This window comes from Felis catus, chromosome A2, assembly GCF_018350175.1.
Source record: "Felis catus isolate Fca126 chromosome A2, F.catus_Fca126_mat1.0, whole genome shotgun sequence".
In the NCBI taxonomy this organism is placed as follows: domain Eukaryota; kingdom Metazoa; phylum Chordata; class Mammalia; order Carnivora; family Felidae; genus Felis; species Felis catus.
In genome coordinates this window covers 149200234-149225641 of record NC_058369.1, presented here as the reverse complement: position 1 = coordinate 149225641, position 25408 = coordinate 149200234, and the positions used below count along the sequence as shown (strand labels likewise).

At 39.7% G+C, this 25408-nt stretch overlaps 1 protein-coding gene across 6 annotated transcripts in view; it reads right to left on the bottom strand.

Annotated features, from left to right (window-relative positions):
• Window positions 1–25408, bottom strand: part of EXOC4 (exocyst complex component 4) — a 750068-nt gene that overhangs the window by 546377 nt on the left and 178283 nt on the right. For all 6 annotated transcript variants that reach the window (XM_003983067.5, XM_045052771.1, XM_045052769.1 and 3 more), the window contains exons 8-9: window positions 4800–4945; window positions 36–124 (exon numbers count right to left, since the gene is read on the bottom strand). In XM_003983067.5, coding sequence (XP_003983116.1) covers window positions 36–124; window positions 4800–4945 — 235 coding nt within the window. The remainder of the gene's footprint in view (window positions 1–35; window positions 125–4799; window positions 4946–25408) is intronic.

The following is a 25408-nucleotide window of genomic DNA, read 5'->3' as shown; positions in this document are numbered from 1 at the left end:
GAAACTAACTTTTCCAGAGATGTTCAATCACTTACCTTGAAGTTCTCCACTGCGACTGTAGAGCTCCCGTCTCTGCTCTCGCAAATAGGCACTCATACTGATGGCATGGGAGGAGGATTCGAACCTGGAATGAAGCACAGGGTAAACAGAGAGGCAGTAACCAAACAAGCGGTGGCCACCTTTGTACCCCAAGTGTCCTACTCCAGTCTGTGTGGCACTCCCTAGCGTTCCTTGACCCAAACATACTGGCCAACCCATGACAGGGCCAAAGCCAGCCGCCACAGACGTGGATTCATGAACAACACTCCTGGCCAACGCCCCTCCACAACAGCAGTTGGGCCATTCGCTCATTCTTCATTTCAACGGGTACAACTCTTCATCTGTTGCAACTTTCTTCTGCCTCCAGACCCTTTGCCAGGGTCCCTACACACACGAATAAGGGTATCCTGCAAGGTCATTCTCATTTTGCTGCTATGTGGTTCAAAACCTGTGAGGGACCGCCCCTGCCACAGAAATGTATCTTGCTTTTCTACACTCCCCTGGTTAGAGAACGAGTACAGAAGGCACACTAGCAATGCCGCTGGATAACTACACCAAGGAAGCAAGGCATCTGTGGTTTCTCCCTAAAAGTCCTCAAAAGCAATACCGTTTCTAAATGGTTTCTGATCTGCCATCTACAACATAAAATATTCTCAGAAGTATTAAGGGCGCCTGGATGGCTCAATTGGTTAAGCGTCCAACTTTGGCTCAGGTCATGATCTCATGGCTTGTGAGTTCGAGCCCGTGTTGGGCTTTGTGCTGACGGCTCAGAGCCTGGAGCCTACTTCGGATTCTGTGTCTCCCTCTCTCTCTGCCCATTCCCTGCTCATGCTCGGTCTCTGTCTCTCAAAAATGAATAAACATTAAAACAAAACAAACCAAAAATCAGGTGACAAAGTGTGTGTTCACATCACCCCAGGAATCGTTCGTTTCAGAGGCCAGAAACATGGAGGATAGGCACAGGACACAGAACAGGTTTCTAAAGGCTAAAATAACAATTCAAGGATGAAGAAAACAAAAGAAAAAATCCCAGTCTTAAGAGAAACTTGCAGGTAAGGGGAAAAAGAAACAGGTAAACTTAAGATTAAATCAACAGTAAATCCCCTGACGTGTTAAGAAATTGCATTTCAAACCTGAGATTTTCAAAGTCAGGGGAGCAGGCTGACAGGAGAAATCCTTCTAAGAATGACTGCCTCTAAGTGGTAAACAGCAACATCACGAAAGAGCAGCAGCGATAATGGCATAGGTTTCTGGCAACAAAAAAGGAACGCCATCACTTTCTTAATTATGCCTTCTTTATCCATTCTTTGACAAGGAAGATGAATGTCAGTTGGAGGGAAACACTTGGCCTTCTTGATCCTCCTCTGCACCCTGCCAAGAACTGAGAGGGCCCTAACAGCCAGAAGGAACGCAAAGTGTGTGGTACTTCACAAGTGCCACCTGCCAGTCAAGTGCAGGAAAGAAGCCGCCGACCTCCAAAAAGCACGCTGACGGCTATTGATCAGAAATGGCGAGGGGGGGAAAGAAAAATAAACTCTTGAGCAAAGAACAGAGAGGCACAGATTATACAATGAGAGAGAACTTAAACACACTTAATTAACCTTGGCTAAGGGCAATTAAAGAGAGTAATAAAGTCCTTCATGGATGCGATAAAACCAGATTACAGCTCGCCCAAACCTTAATCCTTTATGACCTGATGTATTTTTGCTACTGAGGAACCCTCTTTATGTTTGCCACCACTCACAGATTGGTATGATTTTACAGTAAAAGAGGCACTAGAGAAGATACAGCCTCACCTCTTACTGTATAGCCAAAGGCACAGAGGCCCACTGAGACGGGAGACCTGGTCTGCCGTGCACAGCTCATTAATGGTAGAGCCGGGTCCGGAAGCAGGCAAGTCTGTAGTAACGGCCTCATTCCGTGTGGGCGATGAGTTTTTACTGCTATGCAATAACAATAAATGTTTAACAATTACTTAAGTCCATTTATTCATTTCCAATATTCTATGTTTTCCAGTACCTCAATTTCAGGATTGGCTCAACGTATAAAAATGTACGTGTGGCCTGAGATTCAAAGTTAAGGATGAGGGTTGACAGCATGAAATCTAAACACCCTGAAACCTGCTTCTGCAATACACCTAGATTTACCACAGGAAGTGGAGCTAGGAAGACGGAAAGGGAAGGGGAAGAGACAAAGAGGAGAGGAAGAAGAAGAGGAAGAGACAGACACAGACACAGAGACAGAGAGCGCACACAGGAGCGAGCAAACAAGTGAGCAGAGGAAAGGCCTAAGCATTAAGGCAGCATCTCAGGCCGTCTTAGTTGCCTTTGCTCCCTCTGCAAACAGCTGTGTGCTCAGGAAAAGCGGTTCCTTTATAGCCCAAGACCTATCACCAGAGAGAACCCCTGACTGGATGAAGACCATCACCGTGGCGTGCTCCCCTTTGCCAGTGACTGCTTTAGGAATGGGCGTAAGACCTGAGGAAAACTTGCAGAGAGACTTTGTCACTGGCAGAAAAGATTAATAAATGGATAATAATTATTAACAAAAAAAGATCTGAAGTGGGATAGCCACTTTGTAAGACAGTCTGGCAGTGTCTTACAAAGCTAAATAGAATCTTCCTTTATGGTCCAGTAATCATTCTCTTATGTATTTATCCAAATGAACAGAGAACTTACATCTACACAAATGCTTGCACGTTTACAGCAGCTTTATTCATAATGGCCAGAAATTGGAAGCAACCAAGACGTCTTTCAAAAGCTGAATGAAAAAAAAAAATCGAGGTACAGGCACACAATGGAATATTATTTAGCAATACAAAGAGATGAGCTATCAAGCCACAAAAAGACATGAGGAACCTTAACTGCATATTGCTAAGTGAAAGAAGCTAGTCTAAAAAGGCTACATACCGGATGATTCCAACTATAAGACATTCTGGAAAAGATAAACTACAGAGACAGTGATTATCAGGAGCTCAGGGGGTGGGGAAAAGAGGAAGGAATAAGTAGAAAACAGAGGATGTTTAGGGCACTGAAATATCCTGCATAACGTACTGATGCATATATGACATTATGCATTTATCAAAACCCACTGAATGTGTAACACAAAGAGTGGACTCCAATATAAACCATGGACTTCAGATAATAACGAAGGATCACTATCAGTTCACCAATTGTAACAAATGCACCATATGTAAGAACACAAGATGTTAACAAAAGGAGAAGTTCTGAAGAAGGGGGACATAAGGACACTCTCTGTATCGTCTGCTTGATTTTTCTGTAAACTGAAAAATGGTGTAAAAAATAGTCTACTAATTAATAAAAAATTTTGTCGCAGGAAGAATCACACCCTTTCCTTGGCATCACTCTATCCTGGAGTGGAACCTAAGGCAGGGAGATGGAAAAGGCGGGGTCCTTGGCCATTCCGCACTGTTGGATTATGGAGTCCTCTACATTCCTCCCCACTGTGTAACATAATAACCTTCCTATGGTTTAATCTCATTCTTTTGGGGTCTGGATTACCTGCGGACTAAGGCATTTTAACTAATAGTGCGTCTGTCCTCTTAACAAAACTGTAAAACACAAGAAAAGAACGCATTCAATGAACAGAATGTATTTTATCCCAACGCAAGCACACTCAATCTCCTCTCCTCTGGACCACAAGATAAATGAACTGTTGAAACTTTCCATAATGATTAAGAACTCTATAAAAAAAAAAAAAAAAGAACTCTATGAATCTATGATATAAACAAATCTCAAAAGTGAATCAATAAAAGATACTGGAGCTTCAGCTGTTCAAAAAGAATGAGTTCAAAATACTTCTGGAGTCACATTATAGGCTCAGATTTACAGGTACAACTTAACTAGTTATCTCCCGACTCGTCAGAAGAATGCACAGATCTGCTAAGATTTAAATCCTGCTTTGACCAATTGCCAGTTATTGCCAGTGAATCTACTTAAATTACTTAACCTCGCTTGCCTCAAGCTTTTATGTGTAAAAAAGGATTAAAAATAAAACCCAGACCTGTAAGGCTGCAACGAGTAAATGAGATAATCCATGAAAATGGCTTAATGCTTTCGCTAGTACTTGGTGAGGATTCAGTGCCAGCCACTACTCCCGCTGCCAAAATTTGATATAATCACATGTAAATTATGTTTGAGATTATTTTGAGAAATTCATCTCCCACAGTACCTGGTACATAGTAAGCACTCAGTGGTAGCTGTTACTGCTGTTACTATTAATATAATAATATTAACTATGAGCTGTTACCAAATGACATAGGTACGTGGCCTGGTGGTATTAACTAACATAGTAATTAGAAAAAAAGAATTTCCGGAGTGTTCCTTTATTTAAAAATCAAACAGAATCCAATGCTACTTAGCTAAGGAGATTCTTGTAAACTTTAAGGTTATTTCTTGGCACTAGTGTTTTTTCCCCGAAAGCTGACATATTTCATTTCATACAAAATTCCCCAGAAATAGGGTTTTGTTGCCCTTCATTTTATATAAAATGCCACAGAAACAAATTACAAAAAATTTTTATTAAAAGTCTTAGACAGTCCAATAACCATACTCCAAAATATCTACTTCCCCTTATAGAAAACAAATGTACACAAAATAAAAAATACATTCACTGCCCATAAATTATTTCAAATCAGCTTTAACTGGGTGAAGCAATGGCTGCCAATAAAGTAGAAAGCCATCCTACTTGGATCAAACATTTCTTGACACCTGCTATCTTACCATCAGGGAGATACTTACTTAAAAAGAGAATTTTTTGGCCTTTGAGGTTTCTTCTTGGCAAAAAAGGCTGCAAAATCTCGGCCAGTGCTGGCATAACTTAGTTGAGCTGATGGTTCAGAGGCCGTACGAGTATTTTTCATATCCAAGTACTCGGTCAACAGCATCTGTACAATCAGATAAACAGTTTAACACACACATTTATGATGTGCTACTAAGAAAAGCAATTTAAAACAATGAAAACCTAATTCTAAATCCTCATCCTTGACATTCAGAAGTAGAGTAACCTCGCTATTCATATTTCCAGTTGTAGATCTGAGGTAAGATTCATCGCAGCCAGAACATCATCTACTTGCCACCTACACCCGAAACTGAGAATAGGATGTGCTAGGCATCTGAACACAGGGGTCAAGGGGGGCGCTTCTAGTGAGGGTCTGCTACTTGCCATGCGCTGTGCCGAGCGAGTTAATCACCATTCACAGCTTAATCCTCATCACTGCCATTTACAGCAACATCAGCAGCAATACAATAATAATTACTGAGGGCTTACACTGTGGTAGGCTAGGGGCTAATTTAGATGTATTATCTTATTTAAAGCACAACTCTGATCAAGTGAATTGTCAGATTACAGAGAAGGAAGTGAGGCCCAAGAATAGGGCTGGGGTTGCAGAAGGAACCCCAGGGGACTCGCTCTGGAGCCCTCGTCACACCCCTCACTCCACAGCACAAGGGATTAAACAACTCTAACAGACCTGCTAAGAGCTATCGTGAGCCACTGCAGGCTAAGAGGTGCTGACCCGCAAATAATTTCTAGGGCCACCAATCTTGACGGCTCCAAAGCAAGCAAACCAACAGCTTTTTAATCACTATTGCCAATGGGCAATGCTTAAAAAATCAATCCGCTTTACAGCCTCATTCGGGGCCTGGGCTAGAATCCGCATTGTATTTCTAAGACAAATACAAAACTTTTTAAAGTTCCCACCGTTGTGAAAGAAAACAGCAGATCTGGACCAGAAATCATCATGGCTCCTAAGCATATCTAACCTGGGATTAAAGTACATCGACTCATTTCTGAAATCACTTGCCACATCTACAATTTTAAGATAACCGGGCTGCCTGGGTGACTCAGTGGGTTAAGCGTCTGACTTCCGCTCAGGTCATGATCTCACGGTTCGTGGGTTCAAGCCGTGAATCATTAGGCTCTGTGCTGACAGCTCAGAGCCTGGAGCCTGCTTCAGATACCGTGTCTCCCTCTCTCTCCGTCCCCTGTCTCTCTCCCAAAAATAAGCAAACATTAAAGAGAAGAAGAAGAAGAAGAAGAAGAAGAAGAAGAAGAAGAAGAAGAAGAAGAAGAAGAAGAAGAAGAAACATTTAAAATTTTAAGATAACCAAGTGTTACAGCAAATGTACGCCAGCAATTCTACCCATGACTGAAGTAAAAGCTTTTCAGAGACTCCGGTTCCAAAAACGATTCCTTCCTGTATGGGGTATATATTCATTCATTTACTTATTCATTCAATAAATATTTGATGGGGCGCCTGGGTGGCTCAGTCAGTTAAGCGGCGGACTTCGGCTCAGGTCACGATCTCGCGGTCCGTGAGTTCGAGCCCCGCGTCGGGCTCTGGGCTAATGGCTCAGAGCCTGGAGCCTGTTTCGGATTCTGTGTCTCCCTCTCTCTCTGCCCCTCCCCCGTTCATGCTCGCTCGCTCGCTCTCTCTCTCTCTCTCTCTCTCTCTCTCACTCGCTCTCTCTCTCTCTCTCCCTCCCTCCCTCCCTCCCTTCCTCTTTCAAAAATGAATAAACAGGGGCGCCTGGGTGGCTCAGTCAGTTAAGTGTCCAACTTCAGCTCAGGTCACGATCTCGCGGTCCGTGAGTTCAAGCCCCATGTCGGGCTCTGTGCTGACAGCTCAGAGCCTGGAGCCTGTTTCAGATTCTGTGTCTCCCTCTCTCTGACCCTCCCCCATTCATGCTTTGTCTCTCTCTGTCTCAAAAATAAATAAACGTTAAAAAAAATTTAAAAAAAAGATTTGAGGATCATATTAAATGTTATCATCGAAAAGCATTTATGAAGCACTCTGTGAACATGATGCTCTCCCAAGTTTTATTTATTTATTTTTTTAAATTTTTTTTTAACGTTTATTTATTTTTGAGACAAGGAGAGACAGAGCATGAACAGGGGAGGGTCAGAGAGAGGGAGACACAGAATATGAAGCAGGCTCCAGGCTCTGAGCTGTCAGCACAGAGCCCGACGCGGGGCTAGAACTCACGGACCGCAAGATCGTGACCCGAGCTGAAGTCGGCCACCTAACCGACTGAGCCACCCAGGCGCCCCTGAAGTTTTAAAGCTAATTATGCCTGTTATGAGCACAGACATTACTAAATAGTTATCAAATATCAGGCATTTTTAGAAAATGATCTTAACTCAATCCTGAAATCTATGAAGTTAGAGCTAATATGCGTATTTTAGAGATTAAGAAACAGATTTAGAGGTATGAAGAAACTAGCCTATATGCATGTGTGGGTGAAGGGATTAATGGGAAATCTCTGTACCTTCCCCTCCATTTTGGTGTGAACCTATACACATACCTATAAATGTGTGTGTGTGTGTATATATGTACGTGTGTGTGTATATATATACACATTAAATATAAGTTATATACATATATACACATACACACATACATATATATATATGTACACTAGAAATTTCAAAGGAAAACTATAAAACACATTAACAAACTGTTCAATTTTTTTAAATATATATATTTACGAGGCTACTAGAGCATCATTCAGCATGGTGATGAAGCAGTACATTGACAAATACTATCTCTGTGAATACATCATCCAAACTGCCCAAGAGTCAAGAAGGGTATTAAACTGGGTCTCCAGTAACGACTCAACTGAAGGACTCAATTACTTGGTCGATTTGGCACTGATGCTAATAAGGTTTGTGGGGCTGTGTGATCAAAAGAGGCTGGTAAACGAGAACAGAATTTCAAACTGACAGAACACAGAAAGAGGTCTACAAAGGCACCTGTTGGTTTTAACACCGATCGGTATGATGGAAGTATGTTTCTGCCAAAGCATGAAGATACACCAGACCAGTGATCCTTCTGAAGTACTTATCGTCCTAGAATTCAATGACTGGCCTTGTACAAGAAAATACTGACTGATCAGGGCCTACCTGGTGAGCATCCTTAAAATTCAGGTATTTCAAGATCACTGTTCTTTTTCTCCACGTTAGTAAAGTCCTCTTAATTCTCACCGCTCACTTTGTTAGTCTGTTCTTACACACTGGCTTCTTCCTTTCTTTTCACAAACAGGTACTATTTCTACCTTCTTAATGAAAATGTTGCTTTGGTCCTCATTCTCTATAATTTCCTTTCTCTTGTGTCATTAGGTTCCAAACTTAAAAGGCAGCCTTCCCACATATTTCCATTATCATGATGTAATGTAGTCCCGATTCCTCTCCACACTCCAATCCCACGGATGTGACTGCACGCTTGACATATCCACACATTTCACTGATAACATCAACCCTAAATTCTGAGACCTGAATGCTTTTCCCATAAAATCGGTAATTTCCTCTGTCTTCTTTCTGTGAGTGGTTTCTTATTCTCACCGGCCTCCAGGTTTAAAACTTCAGAACTGTCTTTAGATACATTCCCCTCCCTTTGTCCCCATGCAGCAGTTAGTGCCTCAGCCCATTGGTTACTCTTCCTCAGCTCTCTCTTAGTTTGCCCCTCCCCATCCATCTGCTAGCCACCAACCTAGTTCAACTCATGCAGTTTCTCTCCTTTTCTGCCTCACATGTTTTATTCTTCCAGTCCTTCCCATACACCACGGACAGAGCGATCTTCCTAAACAACTGTTGCCACTGTCATCTTAAGGCTAGTTATTTTGTTGTCTACATTAATCTGACCTCAATATCTATTCCCAGTCATAGCTTATTCTCCTCAACACGAACGCAACACTCCATCACCATCAACTACTTAACTCTTCCCTGAACACGCATGCGTGGGCCCTCTCGATTTTGGAATGCCTTACCTAGATTGCCCTCTTTCCTCAATATCCTGACAAACCCTGCCCAAAAACAATTCCAACGTTTTCTCTCCCATGACACCTTCCCAAGACACTCTAGGCCAGCTGTCCCCTTTTCTGAGTTCCTACAGTACCCATTTCCCACATCATTCGATAAGTGGTAGTTGAAAACTGCCCTATACTATTACTTATCGTTTAAGGAAAAAGACACCTGACCACTCCAATTTTTATATTTCTTTACTTCAATCACAGAGCCGTGAAACAAACCAGAAAATGAATATATATATAAATACAAATACATATATATGAATATGAATATATATATGAATTCACATAAATTCATATATATACGTATCTATATATATCACTGAATTCCTAAATCTTACAAAGTATGTGATAAGAAGCCTTGATGGATATGTTTTTAATACACATATTAGAAATAGTCTCCAAAACGAGCCCTGTAAATGACTCCTCAGTACACAAATCTATACTACAAGTAAAATTAAAAGGGATACCTATGATTTTAATCATAGGTTTTGCCACGTTTGTTTCCTTCACTATATCTTCTTCTTTCCTAATAATGTTTACTACCAGCTAGAAAATATTACTTTAAAACAGGGTAAAGTTTTATTTTGACACGAAATTATGAGAAGTACCTTTTAAATATCTCAAAGAACAAATAAATCTTTTTTCTAAGATGCTTGAAATTTATCTGAATTAGACTAAATCTTCTATGACCAAGTCTTGACACACACATCAGACACCTGGCATTAAAACAGAACCATGGCAGGGGCGCCTGGGTGGCTCAGTTGGTTAAGCATCCGACTTCGGCTCAGGTCATGATATCACGGTTCGTGGGTTCAAGTCCCGCATCGGGATCTGTGCTGACAGCTCGGAGCCTGAAGCCTGCTTCGGATTCTGTGTCTCCCTCTCTCTCTGCCCCTCCCCTGTTCATGCTCTGTCTCTCTCTGTCTCTCAAAAATGAATAAATGTAAAAAAAAAAAAAAAGAAAAGAAAAGAAAAAATTTAAGAAAAAAAAGTAGAAACATGGCAATTCTTGGTGATGATTCCTCACCATTGTGGGTAATGTGCTGCATCTTCTAAATTGTAACATAAATATCCTAAACCACTACGTAGGAGTTCAAATTTCCATTTTTATGAAAGGAAGTAATAAGCTATACAGCTTGTCTTTTGCCTGGGGAAAGTCACCCAAGCCTGGAAGTCTGGGGCAAGGGGACATTACATATAATAGCAAATACATCCTGGCCACAGCAAATCTGCAGATTATCCCATGTTCTCGCTGACTCTAAATTCCTTCATCTCTCTGACACTCATTTCTTTTCTCTTTTTTAGTACAGGGAATTGCTATTTCTTATTGATCAAGCATTCAAAAAAAAAAAAAGTCAAAGTTTATGGGTGTTTTAAGTTTCACTTGAAAAGGTATTAATTTGTAAAACCAAAGACAAGAAATATAAAAACATGGCTGGAAAGCACCAGATTATCTATCTATATACTCCAGTGATATTATGATTCACCATATTTTTTGAGTACCTGGTATACTGGATGGTTCTGTGGTGGAGACAAAGAAATATGATGCTTTAAAGAACATACACAACGAGGGAGTCAGGCATCTCTTATGCTATAATATTTGATCAGCAGTTGCTAAGATGCTAGTCAGAAATCACATGATATATAAAGCAGGGCCAAGATTTTGAGATTTAGAACTTGCTTAGTATTGGTAACATCATTCTGAATGAACTCCTCATTTACCACTTAACCCTCTTTAACATATTGCTTGCGGCCGCTTATGGTCATACACCCAGAGTTTTCTAAAAATAAATGTTGAATTTACCAGCTTCCAATGAACACATCACCTGTCTTCAGCCTCCACATTAATCTAAGTAGAAACATTCAGATCCTTCTAGGTGCTTAACACGGTAAATCCCTTTCAGTAGCTTCCCAGCTTACAAAATCTTCACCTCATCTAAGAACTGTTCCCCAACTGCAGAGCAGATTCTGGTAACCATGCTTGTGACCATGTTGGAACCATGCCTTCCCAGCCGAAGCCTACTCCATCGGGGGAAGGGGGAGGGGGAATAGCCAACATCCAATTGGCCCGTCAGGTTCTCTCTCCCAGGAATGTGTTAGTGAGATACAGTCTCTGGTGGTCAATATAGGCAAAGAGATGTAAATTCTTTGGGGCAACCACCTTGTACCATGAGAAATCAAAGAAAGCCAACCTGCAGAGAGAGAATAAAAGAATGAACAAGATGACCAGACACAGAGAAACAGGAGACCCACAGAACAGAGATTTAAAGGTGGCAACCTAAGTTTTCCATAATTTATAGGTCTCAAATCCAGTTGCTATTCTTTGGTTCCACTATATATCCTTTTGGCCTTTAATACATTTTCCGTATGTTTTTCTTATGACAGCCTCAATGGGGTTTTGCTTCTTCACCAAGATACCTATGGATAAATGGATATACACTAACATGCATCTGGTGACATTTATACCACAAATCCTATTTTTTGCAGAACACTGGTATCTCATGATAACAAGAGTAGCAGTCTATATATATTTCAATCTGTTCAACTAACAAACCAATTCTCCTCACCACTAACTTTGAATGTCCAATGCTTTTACAGCAAAGTCATACTGTACTTGTCCCATGTGATGAATCTGAGAATTCGACTGCTTATGACAGGAGCAATAATATGGTGGGGGAAAAAATCACTTTCAGCTCCCAATATGAACCAAGACTCTACTCATCTTGAGCAATATGTTGAATGTGCCTATATTAAATAGTATAATTTTCAATAATTTACTTTTCAGATGTAGATGTCTAGGAGTTTTTTTGTTCCGGGAACAGCAAAGTAGCTTCCATTGGACTAGCCCTTATCCTGATAATAAGAGCTCAACAGTGAGACCAAAAGAATAAGAATTTGAAGGGCATGGAGAGGAACCAAATGAGGCATAAACTATGCTCCTTAAAAGAAGTAAAGCACCGTAGGTGAGTTCCCCTGGCTTCTTCCCAAAAAGCCCTTACTTCTAATTTCCACGGAACAAGGGTAGAACCCAAGCAGAAACTATAGTCTTAGAGGATGGAGGAGACAAGACTAGGTCCAGGGATACCAAGACGTCCAGAATTTGAGAAGAGAAATCCAAAGAAGGGGTGGGGGCAAAATCAGTGTAATATATCCCTCAAAATATCACCTTGATTCCAGAAAGTATTACAACAGACACTGAAACATTTTAAAAATTAGGACCATTTAAAATTATTAAAAACTATCAGGTTTCCCCCATGTATGTTGCTAGTGAATGGAACGTTAAAGAGGAAGAAAAACAAAGCCAAAAAAATTATTTTTTTCAATGTAGCACTTTTTCATTTTCCCATTATATAAGGACTAAAATATTCTGCAGTAAGGAAACTAAAAGAAAAATAAACAGTCATTTTGAAAGTGGAATGGCTGCCTGCTTAATTATACTCATTATCAACAGCAATTGTGTAATTAAAACCACTATTAGCATGATCTTGTGAATAGTTGCCTGAGTGTTTAAAGGAAAACAAACCAAAAAATTCAACGAGTACACATGTATTTTCTGGTCCTGTATCAAACACCTAATCAGGAAAGCCTAGATCATGTTTAGCTCCCTGCCAACCTCCAACAGATGAGCTCCTAACAAAGAAAACCCAGTTAAAAGCTTCCAGAAGAAAGTTTTCATTTTTTTAAACTAAACATATTTATTTAATACACAAAATATGCAAAGTACTGTGCTGGATATAAAAACAAGACTTAAAAATAAATCCTTCCCTCATATCAAAACAAGGGAATTTTACTATATATAAATAAAATTTTTAAGGTGTTAACATTTTTAAAGAGTTAAAAGTCAAATCAATCAATCAATCCTCCCCCTTCTCACCCCAAGTGCTTATCTAGTGACAGACACACACATGAGTGACCACAATACAAGGGAAAGTGGTAAGCATCAGGACAAAGAAATTGCTGTGAGCACTTATCAAAAGGACAAAACTACTCCTAACTGAAGCAGTGAAATAAGGTTTCAAGATCATGGCACATGTAAGACATAAATACAATATTCAAATGTGTAAAAGGCCAAAACCTAAAATGGTGGAAGGAACCCAACAAATACAGAAATGGAGCTAGGGAAATTCAGAGTATCTTTAGTGAAGAACAAATAGTTCTGGTAACATAAAAAGAAACAGTGAGAGGTAGACCCGAAAAGTTGGTAAACAGACAAACTTCTCAGGACCTTTAACACCAGGCTCAGGTATTGAAGCCACAGTAAAATGGGAAGGCAAAAACGGTTTTCAATGGGTAAGTAAAATGGCGAGACATCTAGTTTAAATGAATCTAGCGGCATATGAAATAATAGATTAGAGGGCAATGGGATTTGTGGCAAAATGAATGATTAAGGAAACAGTCAATGATTGAGGAAGTGCTTAACACATGAAGAGAAAATCTACCAAAATAGTTCAAAAGGAAAAGAAAAAGAGAGGTTAACTAAAGTAGTAGGAACGAGATTGTATAATTAGGGATACCTCTGAGAGCCAATGCAGAGGAAAAACTGAATAAAATTTAACCAGCTACTCAGCAAAGGAAAGATGAAGAGAAATAAAGAATAAACAAAGGACTGCACATCTGAGGAAATAAAAATCTATGGTTCCCGGAACAGTAACCAGGAATGCAGGAAGAGTCTGTTTCATATAGATGATAAATTTAGTTTGAAATATACTCCCTTGTGAAGCACATGAATATTCATATTCATGTGTACCCTCAAATGCATAATTGTGAAAGAGGAAATAATGGTGATGAGATCTCCATGATTTATACATTAATTAACTTGCATTAGGACTATTAAGTATATTTCTATACAGTCTCATAAGGACACTTTGAAGGACATATACCCTTGAATATCTGTAATGTGACTGTGTCCCACAGTACTTGTAAAACAGCTTTGTTGAGGTATAATATACGTACCATAAAATTCACCCATTGTAGGGTACAGTTTAGTGATTTTTAAGTAAATGTATACACTGAAGTCATCATCACCGTCGTTTTAGAACACTTCTAACATCTCAAAATTTCCCTTATGGTGTTAGCTGCAGCTTTTCCTAGAACCTTTTATCAGGTTGAAAAAGTTCCTTTCTAGTCCTTGTTGGCTAAAGGTTTTTGCTTTTTAATCATTATCGGGTGCCAAGTGCTTTCCTGTGTCTACAGAGATGATCAAGTGGTTTTGGCCCTTCATTCCATTAATAATTGTGTATTACATTGATTTTTTAAATAAACTCAACTTAATCATGGTGCATAATATAGTTGTAAGTTGAGGAATCCCATCTGCTAATATTTTGTTCTAGAATTTTGCATCTATGTTCATGAGGCATATTGCTCTACAGTCTCCTGTGGTATCTTTCCCTTCTTATCAGGCTAATACTAATCTCACAGGATGTACTGGAAAATGTTCCTTCATATCTCTATTTTCTAAAAGAGTTTGCAAAGGATTTTGGTATTATTTCTTCTTTAAATGTCTGACAGAACACCATTGTGCAACCTTCCGTATCCACAGGAATTTTTTTTTTCTTTTATCGCCCACACCCCTTCACCCATTTTCCAATCTTCCTGCCCTTTCCCCTCTCGCAAATTCCAGTTTGTTCTCTGTACTTATGGATGTTTCTGCTTTTTGTTTTTAGGAAAAAATTACTAATTTGTTTTAGGGTAATTCAGTTTTTCTCCTTCTTGAGTCAGTTTTGGTATTTTGTGCCTTTCTAAGAATTTCTCCATTTAAGTTATCTAATTGGTTGGCATAAAGTTGTTTGCAATATCCCCATGTAAGCTTTTTAATTTCTTTAAGGTCTGTAGTAATGTCTCTTCTTTCATTCCTGATTTTGTTCTGTTTTTTAATTTTTCTTTTTAACTGATCAATTTGAGATTTATCAATTTTGATCTTTTAAAAGAATCTCCTTTCAGTTTCATTACATTTTTCTATTATTCTTTTGATTTTTATTTCATTGATTTTCAATTTAATATTTCCTACCTCTGCTTGCTTTGCATTCTCTTTCTCCTTTTTTCTAGCCCTTAAGGTAGAAAGTGACAGTGCTGATTTTAGGTCATTTTCTTTTTACCCATGGTGTATTTAGAAGTTTGCTGTTTTGGGGCGCCTGGGTGGCTCAGTCAGTTAAGCATCCGACTTCGGCTCAGGTCATGATCTCACAGTCCATGAGTTCGAGCCCCGCGTTGGGCTCTGTGCTGACAGCTCAGAGCCTGGAACCTGCTTCAGATTCTGTGTCTCCCTCTCTCTGACCCTCCCCCATTCATGTCTGTCTTTCTCTGTCTCAAAAATAAATAAACATTATAGAAAAAATTTTTTAATAAAAAAAGAAGTTTGCTGTTTTATTTCCAAATATTTGAGAAGATTCCAATTTTCTTCCTGTTGTTTTTTTAATTCCGTTGTGGCTAGAGAACATACTTTGTGTGATTTCAACCCTTTCAAATATACAGAGGGACACCTGGGTAGCTCAGTTGGTTGAGCATCTGACTCTTGATTTCAGATCAGGTCATGATCCCAGGGTTGTAGGACCGAGCCCCACATCGGAGACTGTTTAAGATTCTCTCTCCCTCTGCCCCTCTCCCCTGCTCACGTGCTCTAATATAAAATTAAATTTAAAAAATAAATGTACTGAGACTTATTCCATGATCTAGTACATGTCTAATATGTCACTGTGAAAAAATCTCTTTTCTGATGGTGTTGGGTAGAGTGTACCATGTATGTTGGCTTCACTCAAGATGCTTAATAGTGTTGTTTCAGTCTTATGTTTTCTGTCTAGCTGTTCTATTAATTATTGAAGAAAAGTATTGAAATCTCTAAGTTTAATCACTGAATTTTTGAATTCTTTCAAGTTTGTCAGTTTTTCCTCCATGTATTTTGGACCTTACAGTATTTTGATGGTTTGTTACTTTTAACTCATTTATAGAGAACAGAAGACAGACAGATACCAGGGTAGGACACAAGCATGGTCTCAACACCCAAAGGCACATTTCTATTTCAATACATTCTCTGCCCACTTCAATTCAAATGTGTTTTAAAGTTCATTCTATCTATTTCTATCACTTTCTCCCCTTCTCTCAAACTTGACCACCAAGTTCCATGATTTTCTTATATCATTACAAAGTAAAACTTCAGCTACTGGTTCAGCTTTCCACTGCACTAAGATGTTTCATGACAATATTTTAATGACCCCTCTTATCATTACACATCCTTTTTCAGTGTCCTCAATTTCAAAAATGCAAAATGAGAGGGTCATATAGAAATGCATAAAGTTTATGTTTGAAATCAGCTCTACAACTCACTAGCTGTACGACCTTCATAGGTTGCTCAATCTCACTAAGCTTTATCTCCCTCATCTGTGAAATAAGGGTAACAGAATCTACTTCATAAGATTAATATGAGAATTAAAAGAAAAAACATAAAATGTCTGGCACATAACAGGCTATTATCTCTGGGGATGAGGCTCAGAAGATCTGCTGTTGTTTTTTGTGATGCATCCCAGGAACCACATAACTAAGATATTATCTCCCTGTGCCTCGGAACCTGGGTTTCCTCAACTGTAAAACGGGAGTAATAATATTACCTACCCCAAGGTACTATCATCAGGATGAAGTAAGTTAATGCTATCAATCACTGAGAACACTGCCTGGAGCATACCAAACAATTTATCGGCATTATTAAATAAACAAAATTCTCTCTACGTCCTCATAATCTTCCCACTGCTATCACTTTCTTCTTCCTTCCTCCTCCCCTTCTCTCTACAATAAAAACCTCATTTGCTAAGGCTAGTTTTCTGCTAATACTCATTCTCTAAACTTTTGGAACACTTTCTTTCGCTTCAGTGAATCTGGCTACCATATTGTCCAACCTAAGTATCTGAATGCTGAATATCCTACTCTTGTTCTTGTTTTCTTCTGTTTTAGTTAGTTCTACATTTCAAATTATTCCCAAGTCTCCCTCTACCACCATACTTTCTCTCAAGCTACGATACCCTCACTTGCAAGAGCACCTGTCTGGTTTCCACATCCTTCTTACAACAAGAAGATGAAAACAGCACAACAGACATTAAAGGAGCGCAGAGGCACAGGGTCAAAACCAACAGCCTGACCAAACAAACTCTTTCATCACCACCATTCTTCAAAAGGAGGGAGGGACAAAAGAAAGGTCCCCTTAGCTCCCTTCCTTGTTAATACCATTATTTTACTGATCTCCCAAGATCAAAATCTGCAGTTAGCTCTGACGCTTCTCAGTCTGGCTGTCCAAATCACATGCCAAGCGCTATAGGTGTTATAACATACATCTCACGTCCATTTCCCCTTCTAGTTATTTCCATCCCTACACCCATCCTTCTAAATCTGGCCTTCGTTATCTTTGTCATAAAGTCTTAACAGTAGTCTCCCAACTGTCATTCTGCCTCAAACGCCTCATGACCATCCATCCCACAACCTGGCACCAGATTAAGCTCACTCATGCAGAGCTCAACATAATCACTCTTATTCTCGAACCCTTCAATGGCTTCCCCCGGCCTACAAAAAAAAACCCCATCTCCTCACTCTTACTCAGCACCTTCCACAGCCCTGACTGACCTCTGTAGCCTCAGTTCCCATTAACTGTTTTTACACAGTTACTGTTTGGTTAAACCAATGTCCTGTTCCTTACCCAAGTCCCAAGGTGTTTTGTCCTAAGTTTCTCTCTTTTCTTTTTTTTTAACCCATACTTGTTACTACCTCTTCCATCTATCAAACATGGGGGAATGAGATCAAGAAAATGAATTTAAGTATAACTTGACTGATTTTGCTTTATGAATTTTTAACTGGACTGATTTTAACAGACTTCATGTGTTCCATGCAGATGTTACTAATCAGAGCCCACAAGCCCAGAGGAGGTGTCAACCCCAGGAATAAGTAGAGGCAGATAAACACCTTTGAAGCTTTATCTTCTCCTGGAGGTGTCATCTCCATCCTCCTCTTTCAGAGTTCTTTTCGCAGTGGTCTCTTAATGTCACTTATCCTTAGTCTTAGGATGACAGCCAGCTGTCTCTATCTTCACATTAGATGTAAATGTGTAACACATGCTGGTGAGCAGGGCAGACCTTTCTTATCTGCTTTTCTACCTGGAGGTCAATATTCCAGCAGTCAACTGACATCCAAATTGAGACTATCAGACAACCAGTGAGCTTATCTCCAAAAGATACTGGCTGTTTTTCTGGTTTTCATATACTTAACATACTCATTTCAGATCAACACTAGACACTGATAACTTAGATCCCACAGGGGGAAATCCATGTGAAAATTGTAAACGCTTCTGATGATCTAGCTCATATTTTACCGCTGCATGTGCACGTATGTACATGGATACAGATATTTGTTCTTACTGACACATATGCAGATTTATATATGCTGAGAAAATAAACGTAAGTGGGCATGCTGTGTGGACCTGTCATAGATCTTTGCCTTCTGAGAGGTTACCATCTATCTTAATTGCTAATTAGAATGTCCCATTCTCATGAAAACCCATATAGCTATTTGTATTATTCAAGGGTTTTATCTTATAGCTATTTGCTTTCTCTCCTGCCTCTCAGCTCAGGCCATGCCTTTTCTTTGTATCTCTGGTAACATCCAGCAGAGTGTCTTAAACAAAGTAGACGCTCTCTAGTAGGTCACCTAAATTCAAAGTAAGATGCTCTAAAGGGCAGCTCCATATTGATGTTTTACACTCACAGATGAGCTCCTTGGAGTAGAACTACAACACCCAGGGTGAAACTTCAGGCTTTCTGAGGTACATTAATTTACTCACATCACAGGAATACCATTTATGAAATTTCTGCTCCACTGAGATAAGTGCTACCCTAATGACCTGAAAGAGTTAATGCATCTTGGAAAAGACCCAAATTGCTCTCTGGAGACAGTTTATTCAATTAAGTGGCTCCAACCCAGAATTTTCAATTAGCAGTTCAGTTACTAAAGCCTCCTTCATATTGGTTCTCTGTAATCTGTGAACGGTGACACGCCTATAAAAAATGTTTGTTTATCATTCATTCAAAATAGACTCTTCAGGAATAACAAGTGCAGATTCAGATTCCATTAACATTTACCTTGTACCTACTGAGTGCCAGAAACTGTGTGAAGTACCTTCTCATTAGTATTTGAGGATAATATTCTGAAGATGGGACGGATAATGGCGTTTGGAGGCACTGAGTGTATAACGCACGAGGATACAAAGACCAAAAAAAAAAAAAAAAAAATGGCTCCTTCTTTAAGGAGTTCACAAAGATCTCCACTGAATTCATCTAAGGCTTTTCAGAATCTGGTTTCAGGCTATCGAATCACATCTTATGCTCTTCTTATGAATTATGTATATGGTAAATTCAGTAAGGTACTCACTGTTGTGAATACGTGCATATTATCCTTACCTAGAATGATCTTCCCAAATGCCTAAATCCTAGCCTTCCTTCAAGGACCAGTTCAGCTCCTACAAACAGACAAAATCTTCTCTGACCAACGTATCTTAAGTTCCTCCGGGATCCACAGATGGTTACCTGGACTCGGTAATTAATCATATACTGCTGTTTATTTAACTTTTCCTGTATTTATCTCTTAAACTCCCAATGTGACCTGATGAGAAGGCACTCTAATATTTCCCTGTATTACCGTAATTCACGTCACACTGAAACACCTTAACTAAAGTCCTTTAAAACCAAAGGAACAACTTGATATCACTCATTTCTAGACTCTGTCAACTCCTGCATCTACAAGAATGATTTTTCTATAACTAAGCAAAATTCTTCTATCTGAAGGTGATGAAATACATATACATCCCGGAGGCAAGATACTAACCTGATGAAATATACCTGTCAACAGCCTGGTTAAACAATAAATAATCCTATTTTATCGGTTTTGTTTCCAAGGAAAAAAAATTTCCACATCTATAACAAAATCTGTGATTATTATACATTACTGAAATGTTATACGCTAATTCAAAACATGGGGATTAAACTATTACATTTATCTAGTGAACTTGAGGTTAGCTTATAATTGGAAAGGTTAACCAAATTAACCATACTATTGGTTTAAGTTTATTGAACATTCTAAAAAAGTCAAGGGTTCAAAAATGGAGAACTATTTTACTGATATTTATGGCATCAACTTTAATTCTTTTAGACTGGTTTTCCTATTTAACTTTACTTTTTCCCAAATATTTCTTTGTTTTATTTTGATCTTTTGTTTAAAAGTAATATATGCACACGAAAGTTTCAAATAACACAGAAACATGTAAAGATTCAAGTTCTCTTTAATCGTACTGTTATATGCAACATATTTCACTGAGATGCCTTTATTGATACCTCATTTCATTATTTTCTCGTCATTCCTCTGGTAATAGTCACAGTGTTCTGCACAAATACAGGACCTAAGAAACACATTATGTCCTTCCAGAGAACCCGACTCTATCAGCAAGTGAAAAAAGAAAAAGAAAAAAAAAAAAAGCCAGATTGGCAGCATATGGTCCAATAAGATCCTTTTGGCTTTCAATTATTTAGCCTCCATTTTCCATACATCACAGCACATATCAATTTGTAGACTGTACTACACCTGTCGGTTCCAACACATTTAGCTCCTCCCTTCTGCCCCTACGGTCTAAGAGCAATGTCTGAAGAGCGGATGCCTAAGAGTTTAGAAAATAAGTGGCATACCTGATTCATTTCTCTCTCCCAAATCTCATCTGTTACTTTTAACTCTCAGAAAGACCACCACACCCAGCAGAGAGATGCAATAAAATGCAGCGCAGTAGTGTGGTGCGCCCGACTTCCTACATCTTGACAATTAATGCTTGTAAACATGACTTGGGAACATCAGAGGGAGGGGGAAATTGAGCCCACCCCTCCTGGGATGAAAACCGCCACAGCTCCGCCTAACTGCCCCCAGCCCTACTCTCACTGGGTAACAAGCTCATACCGTAAAGCAAGTCATTGAAAAGAAAAAGGCAGCGTGCTATTTTAAATACCAACCATGTTAACGCGGAAGCAATACGGCACAATTCGTGTACCTCGTGTTCTCTGCTAATTGCTGAAGACATCCTGCCATGGAGGAGACAGCAACACTAGCCAGGACCTAGTCTTCTTTAAATGCCAGCTCTTAATAACAAACTCCAAAAAGGTCTTAATTGCATTTACCAGGAGCTCATGAACTTTAAGAGTTGTTAATCAGATTCCCATGTAAATGGAATGACGATTAAAGGTTAAGTACAGGTTTCTGAAATTTCAGAAGTTGAGAATATATTGCCCTTCATGGGGGAAAAAAACTATCAGCCTTGACAGGAACCAAACATCTTAATTAAACATGCAGAAGTACCATGCTTGTTTTTATGTGAAGTTCTATTTTCAAATGTCAAAGTTAATCATGCACTCGACTAAAAATGTGCACTATTCACTCTGCCAGAGAAGAAATGCCTTCGTCTTCTCTTCTGAGACAACATCTGCAGGTCTCCAACAACTTCTCCGGTGTCCCCTCAGACCCGCTACCCGAGAACCTGAGAATCACAGTGAAATGCCTTCCACACAGAGATCTTAATTGCTCTCCATCCGAGGAGTAATCCGAAGCCACACGTTTTCAATCAAGTCTGCTTCATATTTATGTGGCTTGGGAGAAACGCGAGACGCTTCCTCCATAAATTTGCTGCACCTGTGTCCCTGGAGTGACATGTTGACAAATGAACATGACATCTCCTCAAACTCCAATAAGAATTTATGATTCTTGGAAAGAATATATTTGATCAATTACAGTGCCATCACAGTTGAAAGCAAAACCATGTCTTTGGAGCACACTTCACAAAATCTGCGAGTGCTTGTAGTCTGCGACAGGATAAATGACGGATCCCCAAACCCCGAGTCGGGTCCTCCTGCTCTAACACTCCATCTCGGATTTGCCGGCTTAAGAGGAGCGAGGCACAACGACCGCTGAGTACAATAACGACTAAGATGAACAGCTGTGTGGTGCCCTAGACGAAACAACAGCAGAACTCAAAATCGGAAAATATTTGTAGTATAATACTTAGCTAGTAAAAATAAATAATTCTTCCTGAAGCCAGGTACCTACTTATGGAAGAGAAAGAAATCTCTTCTGCGGCCCTACCTTCATCTGCTTTTTGTCTCTGATTATACTTTTAATTCTCCCTTTTATTCCTTCTAAAAGTCTGAGCAAATTTCAGTGTTTGCGCCATACCGCGCACCTACAGCACACTTTAACAGAAAAACACGGGTTCTTCGTGTTCCTGCCAGAGCTACAGCTACGACTGCTGTTAGAATTCTTGCCAGTAATTGTACTATCATGATGAAACCTGGCCATGAAGCAAACCCAGGCTCTGGTGTTTTAAAGAAATCCAGAAGTGAAAAAGTAATACAATACAATGATCAGCTCATTTGAGGTGAAGAGACAGGAAGCAGGGAAGAATTTTTAAATGGTTCTTTTTGGGAAACGCTTCTGCTAGACTATGAGGTCCTTTGAGTCACGGCTGTGCTTCCCGAGGACTGGCATGACGGTGGCGTCGACCAACTTTAAACTACAAGGGACTCCCTTTTCCTCAGGGCAGAGTCTGAATTTTACATTAGATTCAGTCCACCAACTTGTCCACAAGGCCTTTTTTTTTTTATGTTTATTTTGAGAGGCTGCACATGCACGCACACACACACAAGCAGGGAGCGTGGGGAGAGACAGAGAGAGAGAGACAGAGAGACAGAGAGAGACAGAGAGAATCCCAAGCAGGCTCCGTGCTGTCAGCAAGGAGCCCAAAGCAGGGCTCTATCCCACAAACTATGAGATCATGACCTGAGCCGAAAGCAAGAGTCGGACACTTGACTGACTGGGCCACCCAGGTGCCCCAAGGCTTTCAATAAGCAATCTGATTGAGAAAATCACCGCACTCGATACGGTCAACTCTAAGCTACTGGAAGATGGATGGATGAGAAAGCACATTTGCTTCTTGCTAGTGCCCCTTTGTGACCAACGGCACGCAGCAAGACAGCCGACCAGGAGTTAGGAGACTAGGAAACAGCACTTCCTTCTATGAGACAGATTTCTCAGCAGAAAAATGTTCCATTCTCCTTTGTATTTCCCCAAAGAAGCTTATTATTGTGTGTGTGTTTGTGGATGCAGGTAGGTGTGTACATGCAATTAATGCCAACTGAAGAAGCGGTTTTTATGCGGATGAAACCCATAAGCTTGGCCTCACTAGGACCCTGCCCTCCTAAAGTACCCAGCAAGATAATCAGGGCAGGGCTTCATTAAAGCCAGAAGACAAGATTCTTGGGAAGCGGTCTTTAAAAACAACCTCTTACCAACCATTACCATCACAACAGCCACCACAGGCTTCTAATGAGACTGGCCTAGCCAGTGTCTCACAAAATGAAACCACCTCATTCTAGTATCTGTGCCTCTATTCATAGAGTTTTACTGATTTGAAAAGTTAGTAACTTGAAAAACTGGCTCATTTCCTTCTGCTTACAAATTCAACCACCTTTCAAGACCCAGCACAAATATCAGCTTTACACTAACGTTCCTGTTCATTTTTCAAGCATTTATTGAGTGTAAGGCAGCGTGTTGGATACAAAGGCACAGGAGACAGTGGACGCCCCGAAGGAGCTCTAAGGGTTGCTCAATGGCCTTCCATTCCTTTGAACCACAGCATTTAGCTTCTCTGCTAGCTTAAACAAATAATGCTGCGAACAAAATTAACCTTAAATCTATTACAAACATCACACCCAAAGTATCCACGCGAAGGTAGCACTAGAACAGACTTTTCAGCTACTGACTCAGCTCCCGGCTCTACTCTCCATATTGGCTGGCTTGTTTCGGTAATTTCCTTTGTTAGTTTAATCAGTACTCGTAAGCACCTTCTATATGGTAGGCATTACCCTAAGTACCTTGTCACCTAGCTGCTATGTGGGATGAACCAGTCCCCAAATCACCTATCATGCCCTTTATCCCAGGCTCCGTGTTAACCGGTTCCATACTGGTGACACCTGCAACCCAAAAGAAAGCTCTGGGAGCCTGGGAAGGCACATCTGCCATCAGGTACGAGAGGAGTATCTGCACCATTCAGAGCAGCTTGGGGAGCTCAATCCATGATGTCTCCTGAGTTTTCTCACACATGAGACATTGATTAGATAGCCTCGAGTCTAGTTTTCTGCAGCCCCATCTGAAGTTTCTCCTGAAGCGTTCCTAAAGAACACTCCTGAAGGTGTTCAATTCTATGATCACGTCAATGTAAATTATGATGGTGTGCTTCATAAAAGCAACAGAGCTTATCATTCCTGATAGTGATGTACTTTCACGCAGCGGAGATAAAATAATTAGTGCCTGTTTTGTTGGCCGTGATACAGCTATTCTTTCTTCTGGACCCACGATGCCATTTCTAGCCACACGATGACCCCTGAGAATCTGACGACCCATATGAATACAGGGATTCTAGGATTCAGTTACAGCAACCTGCAAGCAGGAATTAGATTTGTTAATGACAACATATAGATAGGCTGGGATACAGCTGCTTTCATTTCCTTCGCATTTACTTTCGACAGGAAAACATGTATTTACCTTTAAATAATAGCTTTCATGGATAAAGAATACACCTAGATTGAATGCAGAACGTAGCATAGCAACCAAAGACATTTGGGTTTAGTGCAACGTGAGGGAAACAGACTGCTAATGTAATTAATTTCTTGTATGTTCTCAAAGAGTGAAGCTATCATAATCAATAATTCTTAAATTAATAAGTAACATAGTTAAATAATATAAATTTATGACTTGGGAGACGGCAGATGGGGGAGTAGCTAGCTGAACTGCTTATGTTTCATGGAATTCCATTTCTTTTACTGCTTGAAACACCACTAGGACCACAGACAGATCATTCCATTTTTAAGTTAAAATAGGAGGAAGTTCAAACCCATAAATCTATAGAATGCCAATTATGCATGACACATGTGCTTTTCAATCAGCACTTTTCCATCCAGACAATCAGCAGCTCAGCCTTCTCCATTGATACAGTTCCATATATATATATATATATATATATATATATATATATATATGAAAAGTTTCAGACTCATCAACTCTGAAACAGCTCTCAAAGAAACCTAGGCTTCTCATAATAGAAAGGTTCGACAGGTAACAACTTTAGAAAATAAAGACTATTATTTTTTTCTCATGTGTCAGTCATGATACTTTAACTTAAGAAAAAAAATCAACGCAGTCTAGCTGGTGGTATTCTTGAGCTCTGTCACAGATGGGTTGAAAGTTGGCAAGATAATCATTCTATTAAATAATAATCATATACTGCCACCTTAGAAATATCTATTTCTAGCAGAGAAAAAGTTGTGTGCTGTAACCTTCAGCCTAACGATGAACCAAAGCAAATCTTCTTAAGAATGAAGGCAGTGCTGGAGAAATTATTAAAATATAATACAGAACATATAAGCAGAGCTATCCTCGTATGGCAAAAATTTCCTTCTAGAAATGAATTTAAAAAAAGTTTC